Source organism: Heptranchias perlo, chromosome 19, assembly GCF_035084215.1.
Source record: "Heptranchias perlo isolate sHepPer1 chromosome 19, sHepPer1.hap1, whole genome shotgun sequence".
Classification (NCBI taxonomy): domain Eukaryota; kingdom Metazoa; phylum Chordata; class Chondrichthyes; order Hexanchiformes; family Hexanchidae; genus Heptranchias; species Heptranchias perlo.
Window position 1 is genome coordinate 6,686,407 of NC_090343.1, and position 20,773 is coordinate 6,707,179.

At 45.7% G+C, this 20,773-nt stretch overlaps 1 protein-coding gene across 1 annotated transcript in view; it reads right to left on the reverse strand.

Annotated features, from left to right (window-relative positions):
* Positions 1-705: 705 nt before the first annotated feature.
* Positions 706-20,773, reverse strand: part of oser1 (oxidative stress responsive serine-rich 1) — a 42,261-nt gene continuing 22,193 nt past the window's right edge. The window contains exons 3-5 of the mRNA XM_068000231.1: positions 12,586-12,695; positions 7,680-7,799; positions 706-5,359 (exon numbers count right to left, since the gene is read on the reverse strand). Of these exons, the coding sequence (XP_067856332.1) occupies positions 4,636-5,359; positions 7,680-7,799; positions 12,586-12,695 (954 nt within the window). The 3' untranslated portion in view covers positions 706-4,635. The remainder of the gene's footprint in view (positions 5,360-7,679; positions 7,800-12,585; positions 12,696-20,773) is intronic.

Consider the following 20,773-nt stretch of genomic DNA (forward strand, 5'->3'; position numbering starts at 1 on the left):
AGGGTTTCGACAATCCTTATAGATTTGTCACACCCTCCGTTTAACTATTCAAAACTAAGAATCTAGACAATGCAGCAATCCAAATGTGATGCTGGATTAAAACTGTCATTTTCAGAGTTCCCACTGTGAAAATAGAGTTTAGAAAGGTACAATACATACATGCAGATATCACTGCTTTCGAGTGTTGGCTACGGAGAGTTTCATCATCGCCTGCCTCAGTGTCCCAGTTGGTGTGTTCTTTTTTAAGTTGCAAAAATCGGATGGAATGAAGATTCTTCCACCCATTTCAATTTGCATCTTCCAGAATATCGACAACTTCCCATTATAACAACACGACACTCCTTCAGTGCGTCACTGGATGTCCGCTTCAGTTATGTGCTCAATTCTTGGTGTGGGGCTAGGACCCACAACCCCCTAGAGGCAAGAGTGCTACCAACAAAAGGCAAGCAAATGGATAACTAATAACTAGGGCCTAGCTCCCCCCAAAAGGTAATTAACAGGGGAATGACTTTGCAGGTTAACAGCCCATCTATGAACCAAGGATCTCTATACTCCCTCTAATGGTCCTATGATGTTTTTGTCAATGAGAGCCATGATCACTGGAATCTGTAAATCAATGTACAGGCTTGTATGCTGGAGTTGGGGGGGGGGGGGTGGGGGTGGGGGGGAGGAAATCAATAAAATAAAACTCACAAAAATCAAACATTTAACAATAAGCAGCAAGTTTTATAATTCAGGAAACATTACACATTTTGTACAGTTCAGAAGATGTCACGCTGTATCAATCTATACTGCAATATAGTGAACATTTTTCATATCGATTCATAACAGCTTTGTCATGAGAATCGTTGCAGTTTTTTTTGTGGGAACTTGGCGAAGTTTTACTGCACTCTTGGTCAAATGCAATTTCCGGAAATCTACGCATTTAGTCTCGAGGCCCCACCTCGATCAGTATATAAATATACAAGTCGTGCACAATGCAAACAGCATCACCAAGGGATGGAAATGACTGGCATCGCATAGCAACACAAAAATCCATTTACTGCAATGCAAATTTTTGAAACACATAGCAAGAGGGCAGCAGCTCTCAAATTTTAGTGGATCGAAGGCTTAGCTAACTCATATCATTAAATTGCTACAGGTAAAACTTTAGTTGCAATAGAGTTTCAAAAATGGTAGAGGGCATTTTGAATTTTTTTTTAAAAATGACTGATCAGGGATGGAAACACTTTTCAATTAAATTGTGTTTAAAGCCTAATTCCCCGCCCCCCCCCCCCCCCCCCACAACTAGTCAAAATGTTATTTCCTGAATTTAGTTTGCACCCCTATAGTAATTTTGGCACATTTGTTAACATAGTAGTGTTTATCATGCTGAAGTTTTAATTTTAATAACCAGCAGCTTCCAGAAGGAACAGGGTAGAGCTGAGCATGTGTGGGTACAGTAACCACTAAAGGTGAACTTGTATAAAGTTACAAATATTATTAGCGACAAGCCGGTTTTCAATTCTGAACTCCGGAGTGACTACACTTGTGTTCGACTCTGAACTGCCCTCTGAAGTCGCCTAGCAAGCCAATCAGTTACATCAAACCGCCCCACCACCACCCACCTTCTCGGGGCAACTTAGGGATGGGCAATAAATGCCGGCCTTGCCAGTGGCACCCACGTCCCGAGTGTGAATTAAAAATTGAAGCTGCGTTACCCCACAATTTTCCTCTACTGTAGAAAGTGCTTCACCTGGACAGTGGTCAAACCACGGCCAGCAGTGCAACTAGAACCTCGGGGGGCCCTGGTCAGACAGAAGCCCTGGATCTGGGTCGAGCCACTGCTGCCAATTAAAAAGGTAAACAGAGACCAATGAGAGTGTGAACTTTATTCCAAAAATGTGAAGATGGCTTGGAACTTTGGAGGCACAAAGTCTTCTGCCCTTTCCCACAGTTGAATTCAATTTTTTTAGTGCAAACAAAATGACAGTGAACTGTATACAGATCCACTGAGCACTCATACTGCTACAGAACTGTTCGTAAGATTAACTTGAGTACTACCACAGAGGGGGGCTTTAATACTCAATAGATCACATCAGTGCACTTTATTCTCTCGAAGTGAGAGCTATAATAGAAAACCTGACAAAGAATTAAATTCAACTGACTCTGAGTCACATTGCTGAGGAATAGACTGATTGGATAGGAATTTTAAACTACTTTTCCCAAAATAGATCAGCTTTTAGCATTACACTTAAAATTTAAGCTTTGGCAAACTAATGAATTCCCCATGGGCCCCCCTCCCACCTCATAATCCAGGAGTGTAGCCAACTGCAACTGAACCCCCCTTCACTCACACACACAAAATATCCAGGAGTGCCAGAGTCAACCACAGCACCTTCACTGCTGCCCAGCTGAGATTATCTAACTCAGCAGACCAGGAATCGAACCAGGGAACTTCTCAGTCTGTATCACTCAGCTACTCAATGACTTACCCAGCTAGAGTAGAAAACTTCAAAAAATCAATCTCTTCAAAAATTGGAGGGTACAGATTAGATTAGGTCGGAGGTAGCTTTGGGTAATTGCAAGTTACAGTATCTATCGAATATGCGCTACCTGGTAAACAACCCCCAAATCAATACCCAATTGTTGTCAAGGCATCAATACACTTTTATGAACATTCTCAGACATCACAAACAGCTCTCACTAGCACAGGTCCACCTCAAAATGGATCAGCGTCCTCATAAATTATAATATATTGGAGTACAAAGTAATGCTGCAATCTCATTAATGCAGATCATGGTCATCTAACACCTCTTTGCTAGATTATCACCCTTTCATTCAGTTCTCGATTTGTATTGTAGGTAAATCACTGTTCTATAGTTAAGCAATGTTTGTGCTGGGGAGGTGCCATGCAGCTCAGCAAGAGCCTCTCCAGTCAGATACACTTGGTAGGGGGGGGGGGGGGGGGGGGTGGAACCAAAAAGAAGGGAATCCTTTTCCACTGCCCCCAATGTTATGCCTCGACTCATCTCAGAAGGGTTTCCGACTGAATTGAGTGTGATACTTTCCATCTTTTGACAAGATCCATTTTTCTAGTACTGCTGGGGCACCACGTTAAACTTTTGGCAGGAGTGGTTAAAAGCTGGTTAACCTAATTTCACATTGTACCCCTACTGGCAGCAGAGAGAGCTCCCCCCAGGCTGGGCTGGATTTAAAGCCAAGTCTCAGACAGTAACAGGCAGCATCTTAACCCATTGCCATCTGACAGTTCTAAGTTATTTTGTGTTCTGATTGGTGAGCTCTGCAGTGGCAAGGTGAGTTACATACTTGCAACTAATAAAGTTTTTAAAAAGAAAGAGTTCTGCTCGGCTAAAACTTGCTTTATAATAAAGCAGACACACTCTAGGAATCTCAGCAGTAGAAGAATCAGCTCCAATTTACATACTGCAGATGGGGCATTTTATTAGTGTCCAATAGCTTAGCTTTTGCAGAAGAAACCTGGGGCTTTCTTTAGAACTGCCATTGCACACTTTCTTAAAAAAAAAGTTGAAAAATGTAATCATAGCATACTAGACACTAACATTTTTTTTAAGCCATTACAGCAGCTTAACCAACCACACCACAGAACAGATCAGATTAAAAGTCCTCCTTTAAGAGGACCAGTTGATTTTACATGCTAGGGGGCCAGGCAAACACTTTTCTTTTCCTACCGTGGTTCAATATGGCGCAACCCTCCCCCTTCTCCAAAAAAAAATACAAAGAAAGGACATTGGTTCTGATGCAGTTTCAGCCATTTTGGGCAGCCTCTGGTCAAGCATATTTGTAAGTTGTGTTGAAACTGCAATTTTTCTTGCTTTGCACACCTAAAAAAGTCAAAGGAAGCAAAGCAAAAGTGGCACGGGTGGCAGGAATACTTTGATTTGTTTTTTTTTCAGCAACTCAGAAACAAAGTCTGGTGTTGTGTCTCGGGAAGCTTTAGGATCGAATCTATTAAGGAACAGAGACCCAACTTTTGTAAATAAATTAGAAGATACCAACACTGCTCCTCCCCCCCCCCCATTCAAAACTCACGGAGGAGGGAAGGGTGCCACTGGATTCAATACTTACAAGAAAACGTGTCATCAGGAATGGCTGTCACACAGGCACAAGTTCCCCATGGTATCACTAGGCTTAAATTATGTGGCAATGCAGCATTAAAATTCCAGACCGTTAAGACTATTTTGTGTTGGAGGAAAATGCAAGCTGAATACGCACACAAGTCACCAGCTGCAAGCTGTCAGGGACCCTGTTTCTTTTTTGTCTCTCTCTGCTCTAGATGTCTTTTGTAAATGCAAGAAATTTGGCTGATCAATTTGATTGCTGACTTTATTATGTAAACAGTTACTTCAGACATTTTAAGCCCGTGTCCTAAAACAAAAAAAAAACACCCACATTAGTCCAACAGCTTCATGTTTTTACTCGTGACTTACACGAAGGCTCCAAACTACATCAAGGGCCAAAGGAGAGGTGGGTGGGGCGGGGGAAGAAATTACTTGAAAAATCAGAACGGTCTTGCATAATTCCTTTAAGTCAGTATTCCTTCTAACTTTTGTTTTCATACCAGTCGCATTAGTTCGAAAATAAATCGGCCATTGAGGGTCAGATCCTCTTTTTTTAAGTGTACATCATCTCCGCCATGTGTGACATTTTCTTTGGGATGTACAGGTAATATTCCATATATCCCGAAAGGTCTTCGATCGTGATATCTTCGACAAATGTCCGGGCCTCCTCGGAGCAGGAACGCGGGGAACCGGAGGCCCCCCCGGAGCCGGTCTGAGTTCTTCGGCGAGGCGGCGTGTTCCCACTGGCCTCGGCCGCGTCCCTCTCGCATTCGGATATGACGGTGCGGAGACCGGTGAAGGAGTACACTTCGACGTCTTGCCACCGCTTGCAGCGGCACTCCTTCTCCTTTCGCGAGCAGCGGCACGGGTCGGCCTGGTGAAGTTTTGACAGAGACTGGAAGTCGGAGGTGGGCTTGGGGGCCTGGCTCGGCTCCAGGGCCGCAGCGGCTGCCGCTGCCTTTGGAGACTCGGGCGGGGAGTTGCTGCGAGACTCGGCGCTGCTTCCGCCAGCAGACTCTTCCGAAGACTCCAGGGAGAAGACGGTGGGAACCTTAGCACCGAACACGGCTTCAGACTGTCCGGCTTTGCAGCACTCTTTCGGGGGCTGCATGGCAAGGCCCTGGTAAGCCTCCGTTTGGCTGCTGTGTTTCACCTGGCAGCTGGCTGCAGGAGCTGCAGAACTGCAATACGTAAATTTAGGAGGATGAAGAATTGGCGATTTGGAACGTCTTCTGCGTTGCGTTCTGATGGCGCCCCGTGGTGGCTTTCTGGTAGAGCTAGGTTTTTTTTCCGGGTAAGAGGACACAGAGAAAAAGAAAAAAAAATTACCATTTCAGAACAGTTGGCGTAATGACTTGGGTTAGTGGGTGAAAACGCCAAAGTCCTAAAATCTAAAAAAAGTCTGCCCGAATTAAGTTAAGACTCATGAAAATGCAACGGTGTAGTGGAAAATCCGCACACGACAGCTTTCGATAAAGATAACCTTTGTGCTCATTTGATACTATCACTCCGCTGCCACTTTTAACAGGCAGGCGGGACATCAGTGAGTTGTTACATCTGAAGGATGATGTACGTCTCTGACAATCCACTGGAGTGTCAGCCTACATTATGCACTCAAGTTCAGGGGGGGGGCTTGAACCCACAACCTCCTGCCTACAGGACAAACGTTCTACCCACTGAGCCAAGCTGACATTCACCAGCAGCACTCCTAGTCATTGCTGCTCTGCATTGTCCCCAAGAGGTTGGTTTACACTTTTGGAGGTGGCTCAGCTTCTGATTTCCTGTCCCTGTGGGCAGGCACCTGCTCAGCAGCTCGACTCGACATCACTGCGTGGGAAGTTTCCCAGTTCCACATTTGGTTGGTTGAGAACGTATGATAGAAGGGCAAACCGCCAGCGCCAAGGGGCAGCTGCGTGGTTATTCATTTATTTTTTATTGAAGGGAGGGAAGGAAGGTAGGAGGAGCAGATGGATGGACTTGCATTCAATAGTGTGTTTCATGTCCTCAGGACGTCCCAAAGTGCTTCACAGCCAATGAAGTACTTTAGAAGTGTAGTCACCTGTTGTAATGTAGGAAACATGGCAGCCAATTTGTATCCTCCCACAAACAGCAATGCAACAAATGACTAGATAATCTGTTTTGGTGGCGTTGGTTGAGGGATAAATGTTTAAACCAGCTCCAAAGTAATAATGATCTGCAAGGAAGTCCACCCACTTGTTTTTTTTAAAGTTTTGAATTCTATTTACAGGAATTTTCAACACAGAAGCCAAAAGAGCAAAAAGGTGGCAGGTTCCTCTCAAATGGGATGCAAAATGGTATTCTGTGCATGATAGTTATATAATGCAAGTCCTTCCTAGCCCCCATTAAAAATCCAAACCAGGTTTAAAAAAAAAGTTTGTTCTGGCTAGTAGTTTGCATCATGACTAGCGAAGATTCCTGCACCCTTGTGGTATATATGGAACACTCCCATAGAAGCTGGGATTCATCACGGACGGGGGCAGCTCACCACACAGTGGAGAGGGTCACTCAAATCTACGTTCTGCGGGGGCGACCAGCACAAGGGGCCATAAATATAAGATAGTCACTAGTAAATCCAATAGGGAATTCAGGAGAAACTTCTTTACCCAGGGAATGTGGAACTTGCTACCACAAGGAGTAGTTGAAGTGACTAGCATAGATGCATTTAAGGGGAAGCCAGATAAACACATGAGGGAGAAAGGAATAGAAGGATATGCTGATAGGGTGAGATGAAGTAGGGAGGAAGGAGGCTTATGTGGAGCACAAACACCGGCATAGACCAGTTGGGCCGAATGGCCTGTTCCTGTGCTGTACATTCTGTGAAATTGTTCTCCTCACATGGTAGAAGAGAGCTGAATGTTGAGGACATCCATATATTCTCACTCAGGTCAGCAATCACCATATCCACAAAACAAGAAAGCAGGAACAAGCAGAGAGTTTAAAACTCAGTGCAAATATTCATTTTGTTGATTATTTGTTAGTCATTAATGCAGAGGATTCAATGAAAACATACAACAAAAAGAAAGGACTTTGGACTTAAAGCAAAACTGTCTTTAATGTAGTGTAATATCCTAGGGTGCTTCACAGTGGGGGAGGTCGTTGAGAGCAGAGTCAAAAGAGGGACGTTTCTAGGCAGCTTTTGAAGCTAGCAAGATATAGCAAGGCCGCAGGGATGCCCCTTATGGCCTGGGAGCTGCTTATGGTTTGCCCCACCCCCTTCACATGCGGCCTTCAGAAGATTTGCTGCTCTGTGCATCTCTGCATGGTCTGCCCAACGCTGGGATGCTGCCAAAGCTGGGATTCAGTTTGAATACTAAACGACAGGGCTCTAATTTAAACTATAGAAGCTACACAGTTTTAATACAACTATTGGTTCTGTAGTTTCCTCCCCAAAACCCAAGAGAGGTGCTGAACTCTGGCAACCCTTCAGTCATTAATGAAAACTTCAGCTGAACTGGCAAATACTTGAAACATTATAAAATTACAGATTAGAACTGGGTTAGTGAACGGGATTTCAGAAACCTCAGGCAGAATTGTGGATGCACTCTATCCAAATTTACTTAAATTAATGTTGCTTACCCGTGCCAGCTTTCTTTGGAAGAACAGGCTGTCCTGGGTTTAGCTCCGTCGGGGCTGCCTCGCATGGATGTCCTTGAAGTTGTTGTTTCTGTATTTATGCGGACTGCTGCAGGTGCAGCACTGTGAACAGAAGCACACACGAAGGCAATGTTATGATTCTAGCTCGCTCCAAATACTTTTTCTCTCGTGCCCCAACACCAGGCAGTTTCCAAAGTCAAGCCCTGTTCCCTACAAACTCAGACTAATCTGGGATAGTGAACAATGAACCCTTTTTACTGATGAGATATATACTGGAAACCATACAAGTTACCTCTGCACATACGCGATGCCTTGGGACGTTTGACTGTTTTAAAGGCACTATATAAATGCAAGTAGTTATTGTTGTTGCTGTAGTAGAGAGACAACACGGCGACAGACCCTACAAGGTAAACTGCGAGAGGTGCCGGGAGCACCACCATTCCAACACAAAGTACGAGGCCTTCTCATAAAATGTACCCTAATATTTCAGGCTAGAACTTGAAATGAAGTAAAAGTAAAATTAAAAAGCAACAGCAAACACAGCCAATTTCACTAGATTGCAATAACTAAATTACAATCCTGTTTCAGCATAAACAACTGGTATTTGACCTGGAGATGAGCTTCCGACCCCATATCCGCTCCATCACCAAGACCGCCTACTGTCACCTCCGTAACATCGCGCCTCTCCACCCCTGCCTCAGCTCATCTGCTGCAGAAACCCTCATTCATGCCGTTGTTACCTCTCGACTTGACTATTCCAATGCTCTCCTGGCCGGCCTCCCATCTTCCACCCTCCATAAACTTGAGCTCATCCAAAACTCTACTGCCCCCTATCCTAACTCGCACCAAGTCCTGTACACCCAGCACCCCTGTGTTCGCTGACCTACACTGGCTCCTGGTCCGGGAATGCCTCAATTTTAAAATTCTCATCCTTGTGTTCAAATCCCTCCATGGCCTCGCCCCTCCCTGTCTCCGTAACCTCCTCCAGCCCTACAACCCTCCAAGATCTCTGCGCTCCTCCAATTCTGGCCTCTTGCACATCCCCGATTTTAATCGCTCCACTATTGGCGGCCGTGCCTTCAGCTGCCTAGGCCCTAAGCTCTGGAATTCCCGCCCTAAACCTCTCCGTCATTCTACCTCTCTCTCCTCCTTTTAGACGCTCCTTAAAACCTACCTCTTTGACCAAGCTTTAGTTCACCTGTTGTAACGTGGCTCGGTGTCAAATTTTGCTGTATAATCGCTCCCGTGAAACACCTTGGGTGGTTTTACTATGTTAAAGGCGCGATATAAATGCAAGTTGTTGTTGTAGTAAAGTAACACCTGGCTTGTATCAAATAGCTGTGATTGAGAAGTTTTAAACAATGTCAGATGACAATTCTGGGCACTGCATCTTAGGAAGGATACATTGGTGTTGGAGGGAGTGCAGCGTAGATTTACTAGAATGATACCTGGACTCCAGGGATTAAATTACGAAGCAAGATTACACAAACTACTAGGGTTGTATTCCCTGGAATTTAGAAGATTAAAGGGGTGATTTGATTGAAGTTTTCAAGATATTGAGGGGAACTGATAGGGTAGATAGAGAGAAACTATTTCTGCTGGTTAGGAAGTCTAGGACTAGGGGACATAGTCTAAAAATTAGAGCCAGGACTTTTAGGAGTGAAGTTAGGAAACACATCTACAAGCAAAGGGTGGGAGAAGTTTGGAACGCTCTTCCGCAAACAGTAGTTGATGCTAGCTCAATTGTTAATTTTAAATCTGAGATTGTTAGATTTAAAAAAAAAATTTTTTTTTTATTCGTTCACGGGATGTGGGCGTCGCTGGCGAGGCCAGCATTTATTGCCCATCCCTAATTGCCCTCGAGAAGGTGGTGGTGAGCCGCCTTCTTGAACCGCTGCAGTCCGTGTGGTGACTGTTCTCCCACAGTGCTGTTAGGAAGGGAGTTCCAGGATTTTGACCCAGCGACGATGAAGGAACGGCGATATATTTCCAAGTCGGGATGGTGTGTGACTTGGAGGGGAACGTGCAGGTGGTGTTGTTCCCATGTGCCTGCTGCTCTTGTCCTTCTAGGTGGTAGAGGTCGCGGGTTTGGGAGGTGCTGTCGAAGAAGCCTTGGCGAGTTGCTGCAGTGCATCCTGTGGATGGTACACACTGCAGCCACAGTGCGCCGGTGGTGAAGGGAGTGAATGTTTAGGGTGATGGATGGGGTGCCAATCAAGCGGGCTGCTTTATCTTGGATGGTGTCGAGCTTCTTGAGTGTTGTTGGAGCTCCACTCATCCAGGCAAGTGGAGAGTATTCCATCACACTCCTGACTTGTGCCTTGTAGTTGGTGGAAAGGCTTTGGGGAGTCAGGAGGTGAGTCACTCGCCGCAGAACACCCAGTCTCTGACCTGCTCTCGTAGCCACAGTATTTATATGGCTGGTCCAGTTCAGTTTCTGGTCAATGGTGACCCCCAGGATGTTGATGGTGGGGGATTCGGCGATGGTAATGCCGTTGAATGTCAAGGGGAGGTGGTTAGACTTTCTCTTGTTGGAGATGGTCATTGCCTGGCACTTATCTGGCGCGAATGTTACTTGCCACTTATGAGCCCAAGCCTGGATGTTGTCCAGGTCTTGCTGCATGCCGGCTCGGACTGCTTCATTATCTGAGGGGTTGCGAATGGAACTGAACACTGTGCAGTCATCAGCGAACATCCCCATTTCTGACCTTATGATGGAGGGAAGGTCATTGATGAAGCAGCTGAAGATGGTTGGGCCTAGGACACTGCCCTGAGGAACTCCTGCAGCAATGCCCTGGGGCTGAGATGATTGGCCTCCAACAACCACTACCATCTTCATTTGTGCTAGGTATGACTCCAGCCACTGGAGAGTTTTCCCCCTGATTCCCATGGACTTCAATTTTACTAGGGCTCCTTGGTGCCACACTCGGTCAAATGCTGCCTTGATGTCAAGGGCAGTCACTCTCACCTCACCTCACCTCTGGAATTCAGCTCTTTTGTCCATGTTTGGACCAAGGCTGTAATGAGGTCTGGAGCCGAGTGGTCCTGGCGGAACCCAAACTGAGCATCGGTGAGCAGGTTATTGGTGAGTAAGTGCCGCTTGATAGCACTGTCGATGACACCTTCCATCACTTTGCTGATGATTGAGAGTAGACTGATGGGGCGGTAATTGGCCGGATTGGATTTGTCCTGCTTTTTGTGGACAGGACATACCTGGGCAATTTTCCACATTGTCGGGTAGATGCCAGTGTTGTAGCTGTACTGGAACAGCTTGGCTAGAGGCGCAGCTAGTTCTGGAGCACAAGTCTTCAGCACTACAGCTGGGATGTTGTCGGGGCCCATAGCCTTTGCTGTATCCAGTGCACTCAGCCGTTTCTTGATATCACGTGGAGTGAATCGAATTGGCCGAAGACTGGCTTCCGTGATGGTGGGGATATCGGGAGGAGGCCGAGATGGATCATCCACTCGGCACTTCTGGCTGAAGATGGTTGCAAACACTTCAGCCTTGTCTTTTGCACTCACGTGCTGGACTCCGCCATCATTGAGAATGGGGATGTTTGCAGAGCCTCCTCCTCCCGTTAGTTGTCATTAGATTTTTGTTGACCAAAGGTATTAAGGGATATAGGGCTAAGGCAGGTATATGGAGTTCAGTCACAGATCAGCCATGATTTCATTGAAAGGCTCGAGGGGCTAAATGGTCTACTCATCCCGTTCCGATTTTCCTAAAATGCTTTACTATCCCCAACTTGTTAGCTGTCTGTCAAGAGAGGAATAAATCATTGCTACTGGCCACAGTAATACTTCTCTTGTTGTTTTGAAGTTCGCACCAAGACAAAGGAAGATCATAAAGGCATCCTCCACAAGTAAAGTTGTCAATAAGATTAGGTAACGAGAGTGGTGCTTGGCTGTGCTGTGGCTTGGGACTGAGGTGGTCCTCGTCTCAGGGCTTGAACCCCAGGAAACTCTTCAGCAGGCTGCATAGCCACTGCGGGTGCTTGAGGCAGCCTTGTCCTGGACCCGGCAAACATCTGTTGGGGCTAGCTGGAAAAGTCACGAGCTGCCAGGACGATAATTAAAGCTGGTGCCAGCCATGCCACTTGTGCTGGGTCAGAGTGCCCTCTGATCAGTGGGAGTTACACCCTGCAGACCTTGACAGATGGCACCCCAAAGCTCTCAGAAGCAAGTTTCCATCGTTCTCTCCAAACGGTCGCCCAAAGCCTAAAGGGTAGTGATTAAAGCATCCACTTTGGATGCAATGACTGATCTGGAGGCTTCTCAGTCAGTGATTACAGATGAAGCAGTTTGTGGTGCCACCACTCGCTTCAGGCAGCATTGCATTGTGTCAAATCCTTCTCAGATTCTACTCTGCAAGGATCCCTGCTCTTTCAGATCCTCCACGCAAGTGTTGGTCATCCAGTCTCCTTCTATTTGGAGAATGACCCCAAAGATCAGAGTCTACAGGCTCAGGAACCTGTCGAACCTCCACTCTCCTGTGAGATCCCTCCTTCACCTCTCCCATTGTGAGGGTAATGAACGAAGGAGTACTACATACATATGGACTGCAAGGAAGAGTCAGAGAGAGCTGGCAGCTTACCATGGCTGCTCTGATGAGGTCATTAAACTTTTTCCTATATCCCACGGCTGCATCAGGTCTCAGCCTCTTTTCCAGCAACTTGCTGGCCCCCAATATGGCAAACATTGAGGGACAATTTAATGGCCAACTCCCCTCCAGCATATCTGTAGTGCTACAGGCTGCATTTAGTCCCCTCCTGGCACCACCAGGGTTCCCCTTGAAGGGCTGACAGTAACACAGCAAGGTCAGGTAATAAGATGAATGGGTGATACTCGTGCAACACAGATACCATTACTAACTGGTGTCCAGGCTTACCGCTCAGAGTCCACTTTAAGTTTTTTGAATGCCATCTGCAGGCTCTCCTCATCCTCACCACCTTTCCCCTCTGATTCCATGTTGGGACAAACAGCTTGGGTAGATGCTATCTGTGATAGAGAATATAAACACAATTTCAATTTGGACCAATTCGAAATATGTTCGAAAAATATGTTTTGCATTTTCAAAAGACTTCCAAAAATCGCTGGGGAAAAAAGTTACACAGATTACAGCTGCCAATATATTAATCCTCCACCCAATGAATTTAATTTCAAAGTTTTGAATCTAAGTTAGCCAAACTTGGCAAAGTCAAAATTGGCAAAAGAATGCTCTTCCCCGCCAAACACATGGACAGCAGGGATGCAGAAACTGATCCTCACATTTTTCCTGGGATTTAAGATTTATTAATTACTGATTTGATCTGTATGATTGCCAATCAAATGTTGTGCTGTGTGCCACTTTCAGCTGCTCAGGTCCTTCCCAGTACATCAAAAAGAACATTTATATTGAATTAAACCCTTTTTGGATTTTTAAAAAAAGTGATTAGCTAACTAGGCGCACAAAGCTTTGAGAGTAAAGTCCCCCGCACCTATTGGCCCTATCTTCGCTGACCTACATTGACTCCCAGTTCCCCAATGCCTCCAATTTAAAATTTTCATTCTCCTGTTCAAATCCCTTTATGACCTCACCCCTCCCTATCTCTGTAACCTCCTCCAGCCCTTCAACCTTCCGAGAGCGCTGCGTTCCTCCAACTCTGGTCTCATGTTCTCCTCTTCCCCCACCGCCCCCCGCACCGCTCCTTTGGCCCCACCATTGGTGGCCGTGCCTTCAGCTGTCTAGGCCTAAACTCTGGATTTCCCTCCCGATAAGACCCTTTTTGAAACTACCTTTTAACCAAGCTTTTAATCGCCCTTCCTAATATCTCCCTCTTTGGCTCAGTGTCAATTTTTGTCTGATCATCCTGTTTTTCTATGTTGAAGGTGCTATGTAAATACAAATTGATGTTGAGTAATTTTGAAATGAAGAACCTTACATGGTCTTGAAGCTTTGGCACCATCGTGTGGCCAACAAAATGTACAGCAGTACACACAGTACCTGGTCGGTGTCAAAGGGTAGTAGATGTTTGCACCAATCGCAATCATATGAAAGGATAACTCCAGGGCATTTGAAATACCTTCAACTCCACCCACCAACTCCAAATAACTATGTGTGGCCACAATTGGATTTATACTTGAAAACAAAAAAATTGCAGGGCTTTGGGGAAAGAGGAGGGGAGTGGGGCTAACTGGATAGCTTTCAAAGAGCCAGCACAGGCAAAATGGGCTGAATGAATCATACAGCATAGCAGAAGGCCAATGAATGAAATTCAGGCAGTAAGCCATGCTGCCTCAATACACACGTAGCACAGCTAGACAGGAAGAAAAATGGAGACATTCTTAATGGGAAGAGAAAATGTGTAGAGTGATTTTAATTGAAGGCAGTGTTTTTTTGCCTTGAATGTGGAGTTTGAAGCTCAGCTCAGGGTCAAACAGGACACCGAGGTTGTGCACCTTCAGGTACAGTCTCAGGTAACAGCTAGGAAGGTGGATGAGATGCGGGCTGAGGCGTGAAATTTCTGGCGGGAGCTGAACAGGGTGGCTTCAGCCTTGCAAATGTTGAGCAGCAAAACGTTCTGTTTCTTCCAGGATGGTGACAGCCAGTTGGACAGGACAACAGGGCAAGGCTGGGTATCACTGACGTGTATATGTAAACTGACCCCTGACCGCCATGCTTATGGATAATGTTACTGAGAGACAACATACAGATGAGATAGATAGGAGGGGGCCTAGGGTGGAACCTTAAGGCACACCAGGAGTGACTATACAGGCACAGGAAGAGAGACCATTGCAGATGGTGAGGTGAGAGTGATTGCCTTTGACATCAAGGCAGCATTTAACAGAGTGTGGCATCAAGGAGCCCTAGTAAAATTGAAGTCAATGGGAATCAGGGGCTGGAGTCATACCTAGCACAAAGGAAGATGGTAGTGGTTGTTGGAGGCCAATCATCTCAGCCCCAGGATACTGCTGCAGGAATTCCTCAGGGCAGTGTCCTAGGTCCAGCCATCTTCAGCTGCTTCATCAATGACCTTCCCTTCAACATAAAGTCAGAAATGGGGATGTTCGCTGATGATTCCAAAGCGTTCAATTCCATTCGCAACCCCTCAGATAATGAAGCAGTCCGTGCCCGCATACAGCAAGACCTGGACAACATCCAGGCTTGGGCTGATAAGTGGCAAGTAACATTCGCGCCAGACAAGTGCCAGGCAATGACCATCTCCAACAAGAGAGAGTCTAACCACCTCCCCTTGACATTCAACGGCATTACCATCGCCGAATCCCCCAGCATCAACATCCTGGGGGTCACCATTGACTAGAAACTTAACTGGACCAGCCATATGAATACTGTGGCTACAAGAGCAGGTCAGAGGCTGGGTATTCTGCGGCAAGTGACTCACTTCCTGACTCCCCAAAGCCTTTCCATCATCTACAAGGCACAAGTCAGGAGTGTGATGGAATACTCTCCACTTGCCTGGATGAGTGCAGCTCCTACAACACTCAAGAATCTTGACACCATCCAGGACAAAGCAGCCCGCTTGATTGGCACCCCATCCACCACCCTAAACATTCACTCCCTTCATCACCGGCGCACTGTGGCTGCAGTGTGTACCATCCACAGGATGCACTGCAGAAACTGCCAAGGCTTCTTCAACAACACCTCCCAAACCCGCGACCTCTACCACCTGGAAGGACAAGAGCAGCAGGCACATGGGAACAACACTACCTGCACATTCCCCTCCAAGTCACACACCGACTTGGAAATATATCGCCGTTCCTTCATCGTCGCTGGGTCAAAATCCTGGAACTCCCTTCCTAACAGCACTGTGGGAGCACCTTCACCGCACGGACTGCAGCGGTTCAAGGCGGCGGCTCACCACCACCTTCTCAACGGCAATTAGGGATGGGCAATAAATGCTGGCCTGGCCAGCGACGCCCACATCCCATGAACGAATAAAAAAAAATTATGTTCTGGCTATATTGGGACAATTAGGAATAGAACCAGGCAAAGGAGATGCCATAGAACTAGACCATGGGAGGTGGTGTGGTACGTGAGGAAAGTGTGGTTGGCCACAAGTCAAACATCAAGGAGGGATAATCCACCATAGCTGCAATTACAGAGGACTGCGACCAGGACGTTAACTAGGGTGGTCTTAGTGCTGTTGGCAGGGCAGAGGTGGGCGGTGACAACTTGTTATAGAACATGGAGAGGCTGGAGTTATACAAAAATCAAGGTAAAATTCAAACTGAACTGTGAGAAGGTATGTCGAGGACCATGGGTTCAAAGTCAACAGAGGTCATTGTAGGACCATGTCAAGGAAGTTCTTCACAAGATCACTTGGGAGTTGACTTCCAGATAGGGCACTGGAGGTGAAAATCCTGGAATTGTTTAAGAAACAGCTGAAACTGATGGGGGGAGGGGGGGCAGTGGTAAGCTCTTTAGACAAAATTAAGTAGGTGGAATGGCCTTCTTCATCTATAACCATCTTATGTTCTAAGAGGGCAGATTACAAAAAATGCAAGCCACAGTACAAGGCTCACATGACTGATGTTTTGCCGTCTCAAGACTGAACCATTACCCTTTCAGATAGTGTGACATTAAGGGCCACACAGCCAGGGCAGAGGGGCGTTGCTATATTCACATGACAGCTATAGAAAGGTTAGAAAGAAAACTTTACTATATCTCAGGTGATTTAAGGAGATGAAAAGAGGAAATGACGCAGTCATTGAAACAAACAGTATTTATTTCCAAGTAAATATTTTCCCCTCAAAGCCTAAACAATTGACAATGGAAAAATGTTGTATACACGAACAAAGTTACTCATTTTTACTGCACTGACCAGAGTAATAGCTACAGGACTGGCGAGCTCATTCCTAAAGAAGAGCCTTTGAAAAACCAGTCGGGCAAAAACAGCTACCATCAATCGTTCAAGAACAGCAGGCAACCTAACTTGGGCACGATCTACACTAACTGAACGTTTATAGAAACAGATTCAGGGAATGAGAAAAACAGCCAGTCCTAATCTGAGAAAGCTCAGCACCACTGGCAGTGTTATATTACAGGTAGTGGTCAGACGCCAGTGTCTGCTTGATGTCACAATATGGCTTACACACATGCACGTAGCTCTGCTCATCAGCACCCAACTAGCACCTAAATTCGTAATTAGTAAAGACCTAACAGGACACTCAACTCTTAGGTGTCAGTGGTGGCTCAGTTGGTAGCACTCTCGCCTCTGAGTCAGAAGGCTGTGGGTTCAAGTTCCACTCCAGAGGCTTGAGCACAAAATCCAGGCTGACACTCCAGTATAGTACTGAGGGAGTGCTGCATTGTCAGAGGTGCCGTCTTTCAGATGAGATGTTAAACCGAAGCCTCGTCTGCCCTCACAGGTGGGCGTAAAAGATTCCACGGCAATATTTTGAAGAAGAGCAGGGGAGCTCTCCCCGGTGTCCTAGCCAATATTTATCCCTCAACCAACATCACTAGAAACAGATTATCTGGTCATTATCTCACTGCGGTTTGTGGGAGCTTGCTGTGCGCAAATTGGCTGCCGCAATTCCTGCATTACAACAATAACTACACTTTAAAAGTACTTCATTGGTTGTAAAGCGTTTTAGGACGTCCTGAGGCAGTGAATAACAGAATACCAACTTCAGTATCTTTCACCATTCCTTTCTTCGTCGAACTAGTGAGCCAATATTAAAAAAAAATCCTCAGCAACACAGAATCATTGATGATTTGGCACAGACTTAGAATTCTACTGGTCTGCCAGGGAGTGTTCAGCTCCTAATAACCACTCATCGGAGATCATTTTAAACTATTTTGGCATAACAATACTGTGAGCTGTTTCCAAAAGCTTTTTGACCTATTTGTAATGTCTAACTTAATAAGCCAGCATTACATTTGGTAAATCTCTCACTATTTTGAGTTCTGACCAAGGGTCCATTCCTGTCACGAACCCCTCTGTTCTCCCCCCGGATGCTGCCTGGCCCGCTGAGTGTTTTCAGCATTTTCTGTTTTTGTTTCAGATTTCTAGCATCTGCAGTTGTTTTTTTTTTGCTTTTTGTTAATGTTTTTCTAACCTATAACAGTTTAGGTTACTTGTATTTGTTTCATCATACATAGGATAGAAACATAACAGATGTCAGGGCCTCAATGGATAGAACTCGGTTTATCCACTTTATACAATATTCAGTTGTAGCCACTGGGTAGCACTGTGCAGAAAATTAGCACTGTATTGCAATTCTCCATTGCTCCACAGATCCATCAACTGGCTATTGCAACACCAGCTTTCAAACTGTTCTGTTTGGGATGCCCTGCGTATATTGACTCACTCCCAGGGACCCGAACTTTTAAAATACAGTATGTGAGCTGCCCAAAAGAAGACAGTGCAGCAAATACCCCACCGGCCAGTCAGCATCTGTTAAAAGACAGATTAACGGTTTGAGTGTACGTCCTTCTTCAGAACTAAAGACTGAAAGATGACCAAGCCTCTTCATTTGTTGGGGGGGGGGGGGGAAAGAGGGGGGGGGAAATCACGTTTAAAAAAAGAGGAAAAGAGGCAGATATTCCTGCCACTGAAAGGAAGTTAATGGGTTGAATGCCCCTCAGACTGCTCGAGAGAGAGAGAAGCAGGAATCTGCTAAATGATATAAAAGATCATTTCAGTGAGGCAATGAAGAAATATTAGAAATACAAGAGAACATGCAAGCTAAGATGGCGAAAAGTACAGGATAGGCATGGGTCTCAGCAAAGTCCAGTCGTACCATAAAGAGAGCCAAAATAGGCCAATGGCCAGGCCCAGAGCCCCATCCTGACAGAGGCCACACCCACAGCATCGACCCATCTCCTCTCCTTGGGTGCTGACAGACCCATTCTACATCTCCAAAAAAATGGGGATATAAGTGAGGTCTTAAGTTACTAAAGTCAATCTTCTGTCCTGAGAGGTATAGCACGCCCAAGAGAAAGGTGAGACAATATTCCCGAAGCTTGTGTTGAATTCGGTTGAAGCAGTGTAGGAAACCAAAGACAGACATCAGAGTGGGAATGGGTAGAGCAGTTAAAGTGATGAGCCACAGGGAGGTCGGATCACACTTGCAGACGGGCAGAGACCTTCAGAAAAGCAGGCACTCAACCTTCGTAAGGTCTCCTCAAAGTATAGAGGGCCACACCATCAGCAGTGAATGAAGTATGCGGCACTGGAGGAAGTGTACACAAATTATTGTCTCACGTGAAAAGACAAACTTGCATTTATATTGCGCCTTCTATGACCACAGGACGTCCCAAAGCGCTTTACAACCGATGACGTGCTTTTGAAGTGTAGTCACTGTTGTAATGTAGGAAACCAATTTGCGCACAGCAAGATCCCACAAACAGCAATGAAATAACTGACCAGATCATCTGTTTTAGGATACTATTGAATCTGCTTCCACCACCCTTTCAAGCAGTGCATTCCAGATCATAACAACTCGCTGCGTAAAAAAATTCTCATCTCCCCTCTGGTTCTTTTGCCAACTACTGTAAATCTGTGTCCTCTGGTTACCGACCCTCCTGCCAGTGGAATCAGTTTCTCCCTATTTTTTACAAAGAATTACATAGAATGCACAGCACAGGAACAGGCCATTCGGCCCAACAGGTCCATGCCAGTGTTTATGCTCAACACAAGCCTCCTCCCACCCGTCTACATCCAACCCCATCAGCATAACCATCTCTATTTTCTCTATCAATACTTGCCATAATTTTGAACACCTCTATTAAATCTCCCCTTAACCTTCTCTGCTCTGAGAACAATCTCAGCTTCTCTAGTCTCTCCATGTAATTGAAGTCCATCATCCCTGGTACCATTCTAGTAAATCTCCTCTGCACCCTCGAAAGCCTGGACATCCTTGCTAAAACGTAGTGACATAAATTGGACATAATACTCCAGTGTTTTATAAAGGTTTACCAATAACTTCTTTGATTTTGTACTCTATGCCTCTATTTATAAAGCCAAGGATCCCATATGCTTTATTTAAAAAACAACCTGATCAACTTGTCCTGCCACCAAAGACTTGTGTATGTAAACTCCCAGGTCTCTCTGTTCCTGCACCCCCTTTAAAATTGCACCAGTTAGTTTATAGGTCAGAAGCATGTCACTGGGGTGAGACCTGGCAGCAGAGTCAGAGGTACCTTTGTCAGGCAGGCACTCTTCAGTTAGGACACCAGGTAAACTCATTCTGGAAAGATCGCAAGTTAAAGCCTGCACTGGTCTCACAGGACACTTGGGGCACTGTGGCCTTGGCATCTGTTGATAGGGAGGTCCTAGTGAGAGCTGGTAACTGACTGCTGCATTTCCACCACATTGTTGGAACCTGTTCCTTTAAAATTTCATTTTTAAAAAACTCAATAAGAATCTTCAAAAGGTATTTATACTGTCAATCTTGCAATAGAGTAACCAGCACTCATGCCACTGAATGGACAGAAAATTCAAACTTTAAAAAAAAAATCCAGTAAGAACCATAGATACAATTTAGGTCTCCTTTAAAGCAGAGACAAATCGAAACATAGGAGTAGGCCATTCGGCCCTTTGAGCCTGCTCTGCCATGCAATATGATCATGGCTGATCCTCTACCTCAATACCATATTCCCGCTCTTTCCCCATACCCCTTGATGCCTTTTGTGTCTAGAAATCTATCTAGCTCCTTCTTAAATATATTCAGTGACTTGGCCTCCATAGCCTTCTGTGGTAGAGAATTCCACAGGTTCACCACCCTCTGAGTGAAGAAATTTCTCCTCACCTCAGTCCTAAATGTCCTACCCCATATCCTGACACTGTGACCCCTCGTTCTGGACCTCCCCAGCCAGGGGAAACATCCTCCCAGCATCCAGTCTATCTAGCCCTGTCAGCATTTTATATGTTTCAATGAGATCCCCTCTCATTCTTCTAAATTTGAGTGAATACAGGCCGAGTTGACCCAATCTTTCCTCATACGACAGTCCTGCCATCCCAGGAATCAGTCTGGTGAACCTTTGCTGCACTCCCTCTATGGCAAGTATATCCTTTCTTAGGTAAGGAGACCAAAATTGCATAAATGCCAGCTCACTAGGAGATAAATTA